This window comes from Rana temporaria, chromosome 3, assembly GCF_905171775.1.
Source record: "Rana temporaria chromosome 3, aRanTem1.1, whole genome shotgun sequence".
Lineage (NCBI taxonomy): Eukaryota > Metazoa > Chordata > Amphibia > Anura > Ranidae > Rana > Rana temporaria.
The window spans coordinates 348,460,340-348,473,652 of record NC_053491.1 but is presented as its reverse complement, the minus strand read 5'-3'; the positions used below and the strand labels follow the sequence as shown (position 1 = coordinate 348,473,652).

Genomic DNA, 13,313 nt, shown 5'->3' with positions numbered 1-13,313 from the left:
TTCGTTTCGTTCCGAATCGAAATTCGGACAAATTTTTCATTATTTGGACATTCGGATGCATACGAATTCCCGAATTGCAATATTAATGAATTTACCGAATCCGAACGAACGTTTTCGATTCCGAATCGAAAACCCGCGGACGAAATTCGATCGGAATTCGATTATTTTTTTTTTTCGAATTCCGATCGAATTTCGTCCGCGGGTTTTCGATTCGAAAACGTTCGTTCGGATTCGGTAAATTCATTAATATTGCAATTCGGGAATTCGTCCGCGGGTTTTCGATTTGGAATTCCAATTTTTTTTTTTGGATCGAATTTCGAAATTATATTCGAAAAGAGACTATTTGTTGTCGAATCCGGTCGAAATATTTTCGAATTCGACCGGATTTTTCGAAATTCGGTCGAAAACGAACGAGTTTCCGAAAACGAATTTAACACATGTAACAAACCTAACTTAACGAAATTAATTAAATAACGAATTAAAACGAAACAAAACGAAATTTTCCCTTTTGCACATGCCTAGTTACCAATGTTAAATCCAGTAGACTGAGGACACCTTGTGGTGCAAAATAAGTGCTGCAGAAGTGTTATGCTTGCCAAACAGATGTTGGGGTCCATTCTCTCAGTATTAGCTTCTTTATTCAAAAGTCACAATAACCTTTACCACTTGCTTGCTTTTAATGCAGAGTATGTTGTGTATATTGTTAATTATCTTACCCAAATATGGAGAACAAGAGAACAAGACCCAGATGTCCATGAGGATAAATTGTAACTGGATGCCACATGTTCTCCACCACAATACTCAGGGCATCACCCTTCATGTTATACAATGTCCTTTGCTTCTGTTTAGTCTGCAACTCTGCAAGACACTGAAGCAAATGCAAATCAAAATATCAATAGAAATCCCCTGTAGCAGGAACAGGACACATTGTACTAAATAGTTCCAGGGGCCAGTAAGGAATGAAAGAGCTTACCCCCGCTAGACAATAGATATTTTGTTATGGATATTATTCGGAAAATTTGGTTTAAGTGCCTAGGAGCTCCATTTCAAAAGCAACAAAGTGTTACTCAAGAGAACAAATTGTTAGCATGAAAACAAAGATGTATTTTCAATCATAGCGTGCATGTATGTCATTGACATACCTGGGCATCACTGTTGTTTTTTTAGGAGCATGGCTAATAACACAAAAAGCTAAGGGCACTCAGAGATTTATTTCCTTTCTCTTCCTCCATTTGTTTTCTTCCAGCTGAGAGAGTGTGACTTATATGTTGCTTGTATAAAAGAGGTGTTTATAAATAAAAGGGATTTGTTTTAAAGCAACCAATCAGATCTGAGCTTTTAATTTGAATTGCAATTGCCCCCAACTACTAGTCAAAAGTAGAAATGAGACAGTTCCTGCTTATCACAGTTATTTTTAAAGCAATTGGACTTATTCCGTATAACCTTGTGTGGTACACACAATGATATTATCGGGCGAATGATCGTCCGTTTTTTTTGGATGCTAATCTCAGATCGAATCTGGTGAGTTTACTAAAATCCCGAAAATTTGCGTACGACAGAGCAAAAATTTGGAAGTGATGTCATGTGTTGTATGTACAGGCATACACTCACTTTACGTACACTCGTGAGTAGGGACATACCCGCGAGTGTACGTAAAGTGCCTCACAAGTACAAATATTCCCGCACTAGACGGAACTGAAGCTCTGAGCACGTAACCTGCCCTGTTACAGTGTGCTCTTCCTGTATCCTGGCCGCGTCCCCACCTCCAGTGACATCACATCCACTCAGTGGTTCTTTAGGCTTCCCTGTCAGCCACAGAATGCCATCCAGCCTCTCCACAACACTGTCCTCTGTGCACAGTGTGATGTCTGGGGGATGGATTGGAGCGGTCCCCCTTGCATTCGATGAGCTTATTTACATGTGAGTGTTCCCCTGACACCCCCACTACAGCCCCTGACACCCACACTACAGCCCCTGATGCCTACACTATAGCCCCTGGCGCCCACACTACAGCCTCTGGCGCCCACACCCCCCTGTTCGGTTCGCACCGGAACTTGCGAACACACCAAATGTTCGTGTGAACTTTAGAACCCTATTGAAGTCTATGGGACTCGAACATTTGAAATCTAAAGTGCTAATTTTAAAGGCTAATATGCAAGTTATTGTCCTAAAAAGTGTTTGGGGACCTGGGTCCTGTCCCAGGGGACATGTATCAATGCAAAAAAAAGTTTTAAAAACGGCTGTTTTTTCGGGAGCAGTGAATTTAATAATGCTAAAAGTGAAACAATAAAAGTGAAATATTCCTTTAAATTTCGTACTTAGGGGGGGTGTAAAGTTAGCATGTGAAATAGCGCATGTTTCCCGTACTTAGAACTGTCCCTGCACAAAGTGTCATTTCTGAAAGGAAAACAAGTCTTTTAAAACCGGATTTGCAGCTATAATGAATTGTCGGCTCTGGCAATTCAGAGCGAATTCATTCATAAAAAAAATAAAATAAAAATAGCGTGGGGGTCCCCCCCAATTCCATTACCAGGCCCTTCAGGTCTGGAATGGATATTAAGGGGAACCCCGATCATTATTTAACAAAAATGACGTGGGGTTCCCCCCCAAATATCCATTCCAGACCCTTCAGGTCTGGTGTGGATTTTAAGGGGAACTCCACACTAAATAAAAAAAAAAAATGGCGTGGAGTTCCCCCAAAAATTCACACCAGACCCCTTATCCGAGCATGTTAACCTGGCCGACAACAGAAAAGAGGGGGGACAGAGTGCGGCCCCCCCTCTCCTGAACCGTACCAGGCCACATGCCCTCAACATGGGGAGGATGTCCCCATGTTGATGGGGACAAGGGCCTCATCCCCACAACCATTGCCCGGTGGTTGTAGGGGTCTGCGGGCGGGGGGATTATCAGAATCTGGAAGACCCCTTTAACAAAGGGGACCCCCAGATCCTGGCCCCTCCCCTATGTGAATTGGTAATGGGGTACATTGTACCCCTACCATTTCACAAAGGAAGTGTAAATAGTTGGAAAAAACACACACATACACACACCATAGAAAAAAGTCCTTTATTAATAAAAAATAAATTAAAAAAATCCAGCGGTGGTAATCTACTCGGTCCCAGCTCCCTGCTCCAACGTTGTCTGTATCCAGCGATGGTTGATCTCCGGATCAAGTACATGGTGCAGCAGGCACATATCAGGAATGATGTGGGGCGAACGGTTCAGCCCACGCATGAGTTCAGGCCAAACATTGGCTGTTCGCACTGAATTTGCAGGGTGTTCGACAGGTGTTTGCCCCGCCCAATCAGGGTGCAGTAAAAGCTGGTTGTTAAGAAGCGAGGTCGGGAAGCTGGCCACAGCGTCCTTAATAGCCAATGAGTAAGCAGCTTCCGTTGCTCCTATTAGAACGGTTCTGGTGAATAGAATGGGACGCGACGACTCGCCCCAGTGTGAACCGGCTCTTAAAACTTACTGACTACTCCCATTCTTTGGGACATTTTGTATAGGAACAAAAATGTTGTGTGTCTGAAGTTATTATCCCTACACTCAGCAACTCAGACAGCTGGGCTGTTCTCTAACATGCCTAGAGAGCTGAAGAATCTCATCTGATTATCACTTATGTCACACAGAGAATCTTGGTCTTCTAAACCAACTTCATACAACAACACAGGATTAGAGGAGTTTTCTGTTCACAGAAGAGTGATGATAAGTCCAGGACGAGGCTACATTCATCGGTATGCATTCCATTCATATCACAGAGGTCAATGATTTACTCTATTCCCACCATTGACGTCAGTGATGGATGCATATAAAATATCCAAACGTATTACCAATAAGCAGAAACATAAATTATTACTTTCATAACAATATATATATAATTTTAAAAAATCTTCCTGAAACTTTCACTTGTAGCAAGAATTTTTTTTTTGTTTGTCACTTTGTCTTCGGCCATTATCATAGTTTTGCCACTAGAGAGCGCTGTTTTAACAACACACTGTACTTTGCTATCCTAGTCACCATAAGATGGCTGCTTCTAAAAATGTTATACTGCATGTTATACTGAGCCCTTACTGAATTAAACTCTGTTTTAATAAGAAGTGGCAGTGAAATTGTCAGCTTTGAAAATAATCTTATCTGCTAATGTATGTTTGGATTCTTTAAATTCCGGATGCACTCAATAGAATATAATACAATTTGGCTTTTAGCATGCAACAAATTGTGCATTTTGTGCACTACTGTAAATCTTTTATTGACCAAGGTAATTCATTAAAAGCGTCATAAAAGAATGAGAAAATAAAAAAGAAAACTGTTTGTAAAGTATCCCTCTGTTGACTTTGCTCCTTTGTGAAATTGACAGCGATTGGCCTCGTAAAACCCCAGCAACTGGTGTTGTTCCTTTTTTTGTATTTTTAAAGTTGACAACTTCCCTATCATGCCTTACAATTCTTCAGTAAAGGGGAGTTAAACGTTAAAATATTTAAGGTGTCTATTGTAGTCAATACATTTTATATTTCAGTAAGCTGTGTTTACATCACAATGTTCTTATGTATCCTTTGCACCCAGATCAAGCAAGACTTTCCAGTGCCTCTAGTGCTGACTCCAAAGCGTTCTATTCCTTTAATGTTTTTAAAACACCCTTGTTAAGAGCTACATGCTCTGCACACAGGGCTTACTGTATAATGCAGTGATTATGGCATACAGTGGGGAAAATGATTATTTGATCCCCTGCAGATTTTGTAAGTTTGCCCACTTACAACGACATGATGTGTCAATATTTTTTTTATCATTGGTGTATTTTAAATGATAGAGACAGAATATCAACTAAAAATCCAGAAAAAAACACATGATGCAAATGTTATAAATTGAGATGGAGTGAGTAAAATAAGTATTTGATCCCAAAGCAAAATATGACTTTGTACTTGGTGGAGAAACCCTTGTTGTTTCTTGTGGTTGGGTACCAGGTTTGCACACATCTCAAGAGGTATTTTGGTCCACTCTTCTTTACAGACCTTCTTTAAATCCTTGGGTTGTTTGGCTGTTGCTTGGCAACTCAAAGTTTCAGCTCCCATCAATTTTCTATAGGATTAAGGTCTGGAGCCTGGCTAGGCCACTCCATGACCTTTTTGTGTTCTTCTTTATCCACTCCTTTGTTGCCTTGGCAGTATGTTTTGAGTCATTGTCATGCTGGAAGACCAATCCACGACCCATCTTCAGTGTTCTGGCTGAGGGAGGAAAGTTCTCATCCAAGATTTTACAATACATGACCTGTCCAGTTCATTGCCCCCTCAATGTGGCAAAGTCAGTCAGGACCTTTGGCAGGAAAACAGACCCAAAGCATAATGTTTCCACCTCCGTACTTGACTGTAGGGATGGTGTTCTTAGGGTCATAGTCAGCATTTTTCTACCAAAGAGCTCAAATTTCGTCTCATCTGACCACAGTACTTTCTCCCAATCCTTCTCTGAATCATTTAGATTTTCATTGGCAAACTTCAGACAGGCCTGTACATGTGCCTTCTTGAGGAGGGGGACCTTGCATGGCTGCATATTGTGTTCTTAAAATTTTTTTGGGTGACTGCTCCCAACTGCCTTCAGATCTTTCAGAGGCATCTCCCATGTAATTCTGGGCTAATCCCTCACTTTTCTCATGATCATCTTTACCCCATGAGGCAAAATCTTGCATGGAGCTTCAGACCAAAGACAATTGATGGTTATTTTGTATTTCTACCATTTGCCAATAACCACTCCAACAATTGTCTCCTTCTCACCCAGCTTCTTGCTGATGGTCTTATAGGCCATCCCAGTCTTGTCGACGTCTACAATCCTGTCCCTGACATCCTTTAATAGCTCTTTGGTCTTGCCCATTATGGTGGGTGTAAATGGAAGAAAGAGATTCTGTTGACAGGTGTCTTTTATACACATAACGAGTTGTTAGGAGCCCTTTCTTAAATTGACAGGACTAATCTGTATACCGCATGAGCACATACTGCAGCCAGTCTGTGGGAGCCAGAATTATTGTTGATTGGTAGGGGATCCAATACCTATTTTACTCACTGAACTGCAACTCAATACAGTATATAATATTTGTATCATGTGTTTTTCTTGGATTTTTGGTTGATATTCTGTCTCTATCATTTAAAATAGACTTATGATAACAATTATAGACCCTTCTAATGAAACAAGAAAGGCTGCTCCAGGTGAGTGAGTCTCTGGCTAATCCCCACACACACTAGTCAGGTGCCAGCCCAGCTTGCATGCTGTGTAATGTGAAGAAATAATTCTGGTCGGCTGCACTTCCAAAAATCCTTTCATTGAAGCTTCATATGACAAGTGGTTGACAGATGGAGCAGGGGACAAAGAGGTAGACGCGTTTCACGCAAATATGATGTAAAGAGTTTGGTCCAAATCCACTGCCAGAAAAGGGTCTATAATTGTTATCATAAGTGTATTTTAAATGATAGAGACAGAATATCAACCAAAAATCCAAGAAAAACACATGATTTGTGCGAAATGCGTCTACATCTTTGTCCCCTGCTCCATCTGTCAACCACTTGTCATATGAAGCTTCAATAAAAGGATTTTTGGAAGCGCAGCCGTCCAGAATTATTTCTTCAAATTATAGACCCCTCATTTCTTTGTAAGTGGGCACACTTACAAAATCTGCAGCGGATCAAATAATTATTTTCTCCACTGTATATTATTTATTAGTAATCAGGTGTAATTTTTTGAACTGCAAAAAGCCTTTGAGCCTTCCAAGCTCAGCAGTGATCAGAGAATTTAATTTAACACTGTATTGGGATGAAAAACAAAATATCCATTGGCAGGTAAGATGCATCCCTTATCCACTTGTCCAGTGATAGCGAACCTATGGCACACCAGCTATACTGGGAAGCCCCTCCCGCCGCTAATGTCTGCTCTCTCTAATCCTCCCCTCCCCTGCCTGGTGAAGCTTCGGGAGTGAGAAGTGCAGTGGCGCTGTGACAAGTGGAGAAACGAATGCGGGCTATCCGTGTATTTTTTCTGCTCATCCCCTTCTTCTGTCAAGCAACGCTGGAGAGAGACAGAGCAATGCTTGCAGCAATCGCTGCCTGCTCTGATTCTGCCTGCCTCCCAATTGGCTGCAGCCAGGGACAAATGAGGAGCCAGGAAAAGTACACCATGGGACATGTAGTCCCAGAAGACTATGGGTCAATTTTAATGTCCAGCCAGCATTACCATGCAGAGAGAGAGAGAGGAGTCATTGCTGCAAAGGAGAGAGACTGTGAGCCAGGGGACAGAGCGGCTGCGAGGATAACATCACTGCAGTGCCAGTTGCGGGTGTCGCCGCGGGCAACCGAGCGTGAGAGGACATCTGTTTGGAGGAAGTGTTGTTTCTGTGTCACTGGGATTGGTGAGAGGCCATGGGTGGCCATTATCTGTGGCTGTCACTAATTGCTGTGTTGGCACTTTAGAAAAAATGTGTTGGTTTTGTGTCGCAGTTTGGCCACTCGGGCTCAAAAATGTTCACCATCACTGCACTAGTCTATGCTATACTTTCAAGCTAAAATGGTAGTGTACCTTTAAGGATTCATTAAATATTCCTTTAATGTCGCAATGGCCGGAAAAAAATTTGTACTCAGCATTTTGGATTAATGAAATCATTTGTGATTCATTGGCATTCTTCTTCTTTGTACGATCAGGATATGAGTCATTATGATTTTATGGATTTTGTAAAAGATTTTGCTTTTCCAATAAGCCTTTACTAAATTTTCATTTATTAGCTAAAGCAGTTGTTGCATGGACAACGAATAGAGCAAACTTTTATTTAAAAGCTGGCGCAATAAGATTTTATGTTTCCTTTATTTCAGGAAATTGAAAAAATTGTTCAGAAAGTTGAAGGATGAAAGGACAGACTCACGGGAGAACAGTCTGCACAATTCTAGAGAACATCAACAATGGGTCCGTGACTACGCTTTGGAGCCATTCACTGGACTGACACCAGAATACATGGAGATGAGTAAGGGCTGGCTTATGTGCAATGTTTGTATTGTTCTGAATGTCAGTAGTTTAAGAGTATTTATGTAGTTATGGTAATACACTATGAGGCTAAATGTTTGTGGACAACTGGCTATGACACTTATATAAGGTCGTTGCCCCCCTTTGCTTCCTCTACTTTTCTAGGAAGGCTTTCCAAGGAATTTTATGTGTGCCTACTCAGCCAAAAAAGCATTTTTTGAGGTCATGTATTGATGCTAAAAGAGCAGAACTGGCTTATAGTCAGTGTTCGGTGGGGTAAAGGTCAGACCATTCACGTTCTTCCACACCAAACTTGTCAAGCTATTTCTATATAGAGCTGGATTTGTGCACAGGGGCACGGTCATGCTGAAACAGAAAAGAGCCTTCCGCAAACTCTTGCTGCATTTTTAGAAGCACACTAATGTCTAAAATTTCTTTGTATACTAATGTTTGCCAATAGAGATTGCACGGCTATGTGCTTGATTTTGTTCACCTTGTTTTTATTTTAAGGGGGATGAGAGGACTAAACATTTCAACTAAATCCACAGCCAGTTCATTAAAAAAATATATATTTTTGACTAAATCTGGGCTTTAACTCTTTTATGGAAGTACATAAGGAAACATGTTGATGGGAAGAAAGTGAAAATTACTCCCAGCTTGGTAGCCTGCAGCCTGACCTCGAGCATGTGGAGAATATTTCTGTCACCACATAGAGCTTTTTCCTTGATGCTGACTACAATTAGCGCATTGGGGGAACCAGACATTTGTTCCATTTGGGTGGACTTTGATGGTAGATGAAATCTTGAGAGAGGTATTTCAGTCCACTGATGGCTCACCTTTCGACAAAATATTTGTAATGCGTCTTTTTTTGAAAAAGATTCAGTTTAGCCATGAAATGCCTTATATGGTGTTTCAGTACAATAAAAGCTCATTGACAGAAGAGGAATAAAAGATGTCTATCAGTGCTGGATCTTGCTGCCAGAAGCACTGACTGCTGTATGGCAATTTTTTGTTTTACATTTGAGTATACGCTTACAGGTAAAATATGCACTATTGGTTGCTAGGATGCTAGGCGGTTAAAGCCACCTGCTTCTAGCAACAAAGAACAGTAGATGCTTGCATCCTAGCAACAATATGGGCAAAGCTATTGTTCTGGCATTTTTCTGACAATCAGTTCCTCATCTGTTCTGCTCTGGTGGCCAGTGGGAGGGGACATGTCTGCATGTGTTTAATCTGATAAGTTTGGACCAATCTAATTATACACAGACAAAAACAGCTCCTCCCACCAACCATCAGAGCAGACCTGAAGAGGAATCACCCAACCATGCTGGCCCCACCCCCCTCCCCCATGTTAACCCTAAATAACTATGTTTTCCATCGGCTTCATGAATGGCTCTTGCATTCAGGGCCTACATATAAATATCAATTGTGTCTAACCAGCTGCAGTGGCATCCATTGATTACATAATATTATTTATTAGGGCTGTTACTGATCAAAATTTTTGTGTTCGATTAATTGTTTTTTTTTAAAAATCGATTAATCGACTAATTTCGATTAATTATAATGCACATGCAGATCCAACTACTTTTAGCTGATCTCCTTGCAGGCTGATTCCCAGTGCAGCTACCAACCACTAAAAAAATGGATAGCAGGATACAAAAACACACAAAGGCAGCGCTCGATGGGAATAGCATTAAAACTTTTATAGTCTTCAAGTAGGTAACCAAATAAATATTGCACTGGAGATAAAAATCAATGTAGCTACATAAACTGTAAAAATGGTGCGAGTAATACCAAACGGTACCAAAAGCAGTCTTAAAAACATGTAGCTAAGTATGATACTGGAATAAAAATGTGTACAACGATACCACTGCTGAATCCAGATGAGGAGGGGTTAACATCAGTCCGTCGGCATGTAGATGTCCCATGAAGGGAACTATCACAACTCCCAGTGGATGGTTTTAGAATCCCAGGGTGATAGAGGGAAGTGTAACAGCCCTTGCGTGTGACAGATCGTAAAGGCCCCGCCGGCATGCAGATATGAAGGCACAGCAAAGGAGCCCTTCAGATGGACACGACAAGCCCCGCTGGTGTGCGTGACGTTACTTGATCTCCAACGGAACTCCCTGAAGGCCCAGAAGCCGGCGGAGAGGTGAGTACCAATCAAAAGAATTTTAATCGATCAAAAAGATTTTGATCGATCAAAAAAATTAAAGATTAATCGATTAATTAAAAGTTATTTTGCACAGCCCTATTATTTATATGTAGGCACTAGCCAGTAGCCATGACCAGTAAGGCCTCCTGCATCCTAACAAAAGGAAACTTGGGCTTGCCTCCTATCTCCTGCCACCTAGTGTCTTTCAGAGTGCATTTTGCTTTACGTTTTATGCATGTAAATGTTAGCACAAATGTATACATCTGTACAGTGGCGGCCCGTCCATAGTGGGCGCAGGGGCGCCGCCCCCCCAAAGCTACTCATCAACAAAAAAAAAAAAAAATGAAAAAAAAAATGAAAAAAAAAAAAAATGACATATTTTTTTTTTTATAACATGTCCCTTTAAGTGTGTGTGTGGGGGGGCGGAGCGCCGGCCACCGAGGTGCTGTGGGAAGCATGATGTCATCGAAATCGTGAGAATGGGCAAGCAAATCTATCGGCTGGCTTTTATACTGCCCACGGAGCGCAAAGCTCCGCGCTCGCACAACCACTCTGTGCTGGATGTGTCCTTATGGTGGTTAGTGATTGGCTGGTCCATAGGACTTAGGGCGGTGCTTTTATCGGACCAGCCAATCACTTCCGGTTTTCTCAGTGACTCATCCTCGCTAGTGTGAACATGAGAGGATTTTTCGGCCGGTGATCAGGACATCTCACTGATCAGGTAATTAGGCAGAGAACTCTTGTGTTGTGCTCTCAGAACGTGCAGCAGCAGTGTCCTGTGTATAGTGGATCTGGGATGTAGAAGGAGGGGGAGTGCAGTGAAGGGCTGAGAAGCTTTTAGCACATTTCCTGGGGACAGTAATCTGGATGGGGCTGCTAGTGTTATTACACATCTCCAGTATGTGTAACACGGGGGTCCCAGCTCTGCAACCTCCTAGAGTCATGCAGCTCATGCTGTGTGTATAGGTCTGTATTCTCTCATCTCTCTTCTATATCTCTCTCTTTCTATTCCAAATCTATCTATCTATCTATCTATCTATCTATCTATCTATCTATCTATCTATCTATCTATCTATATATCTATCTCTCTATTATATCTCTATCTATCTATTATATCTCTATCTATCTATCTATCTATCTATCTATCTATCTATCTATCTATCTATCTATCTATCTATCTATCTATTCTATCTATCTCTCTATATATCTATCTATTATATCCCTATCTATCTATTATCTTAATCTATCTATTCTATATCTATCTATCTATATATCTATCTATCTATCTATCTATCTATCTATCTATCTATCTATCTATCTATCTATCTATTGATTATATATCTATAGCTATCTATCTATCTATCTATCTATCTATCTATCTATCTATCTATCTATCTATTTATCTATCTATTATATCTATCTATCTATCTGTCTATATATCTATCTATTCTATATCTATCTATTTCTATCTATCTATCTATCTATCTATCTATCTATCTATCTATATATCTATTCTATCTCTCTATATATCTATCTATTATATCTCTCTATCTATCTATCTATTTCTATCTATCTGTCTATATATCTATCTATTATATCTCTATCTATCTATTTCTATCTATATCTATCTATCTATCTATCTATCTATCTATCTATCTATCTATCTATCTATCTATCTATCTATCTATCTATCTATCTATCTATCTATTCTATATCTATAGCTAGCTATCTATTCTATATCATCTATTCTATCTATTCTATATCTATCTATTTCTATCAATTTCTATCTATTTCTATCTATCTATCTATCTATCTATCTATCTATCTATCTATCTATCTATCTATCTATCTATCTATTCTATATCATCTATTCTATCTATTCTCTATCTATCTATCTATCTATCTATCTATCTATCTATCTATCTATCTATCTATCTATCTATCTATCTATCTATCTATCTATCTATCTATCTATCTATCTCTATATCTATCTATCTATCTATCTATCTATTCTATATCTCTGTCCGTCTGTCTGTAAGCCCAATCACGGGTGAGTGACGTTGGGGGGGGGGGGGTGTTTGTGATTTTGTTTGCGCCCCCCTAAAAAAATGGAGCACCAGCCGCCACTAATGTAAAAATGCTAAAATACTCTACCCTGAACACAGGACCCTCATGTGCATTGACATATTACATAGTTACATAATTGGTAAAGTTTAATGAAGAAACCAATCCGTTCAGTTCAACCTATGTCGGTATGTGTGTGTGTGTGTATGTATGTCACTACCATTCCCCATATTCCTGTATATTGCATTTGTTAAGATGTTTTTTGAACTTTTCAACACTCCCCGGTGACACCATCAACTGTGGAAGGGAGTTTTACATTTTCTGTTCTAACAGTAAAGAACCTCTTACACAGTTTAAAGTTAAACCACTTTTTGTCCAACTTCATTTAGATGTTTGTATATTACTATGATCTCTCCTTTTAAACGTCTCTTCTCCAGGGAGAATACATTTAATGTTTGTTGTCGTTTCTCATAACTGAGGTTCTCCAGTCCCCTTATTTGCTTTGTTGCCCTTCTCTGAACTCTCTCCAGTCCCAGCACATCCTACCTGAGGACTGATGACCACAACTGGACAGCATACTCAGGATGTGGCTGAACCAAAGTTTTGTAAAGTGGTAGAATTTTAGTCTTATCTCTTGGGCAAACATCCTTTTTAATGTATGCTAATAGTCTGCGATTTTTGCTTGCTGCAGTTTGGCATTGCATGTGGTTGCTGAGTCTCGAGTCTACTAGGACTCCAAAATCCTTTTCTATCCTTGATTCCCCCAGAGGTTCTCCCCCTGCCATTAATTTCTTTAGTCTCCAAGTGCATTACTTTAAATTATTTAATATTAAACCTAATTTTCCATGTAGTTGCCCACCTCTTTATAATCAAGGTCTTCCTGTAAAGTTGCTATATTCTGTTGTGAAGTTATTAGCCTGCTTATTTTGAGAAAACATTGAGATTGAGTTATTTATACGTCTATATTGTTTATGAACGAGTTAAACATAATTGGTCTCAGGACAAAGCCTTAAAGTGATATTAAAGTATTGTTTTTTTTTTTTTTTAATAACAAACATGCTCTGTGCAGATCCTCCTCTTCTCGGGTCCCTCGCTGGGGCTC

General features: G+C 40.1%; 1 protein-coding gene across 3 annotated transcripts in view; it reads left to right on the top strand.

Annotated features, from left to right (window-relative positions):
• The window catches only part of ANO2 (anoctamin 2), a 315,904-nt gene that overhangs the window by 227,085 nt on the left and 75,506 nt on the right, over nucleotides 1-13,313 (top strand). For all 3 annotated transcript variants that reach the window (XM_040345150.1, XM_040345151.1, XM_040345152.1), the window contains one exon: nucleotides 7,845-7,993. In XM_040345150.1, the coding sequence (XP_040201084.1) occupies nucleotides 7,845-7,993 (149 nt within the window). The remainder of the gene's footprint in view (nucleotides 1-7,844; nucleotides 7,994-13,313) is intronic.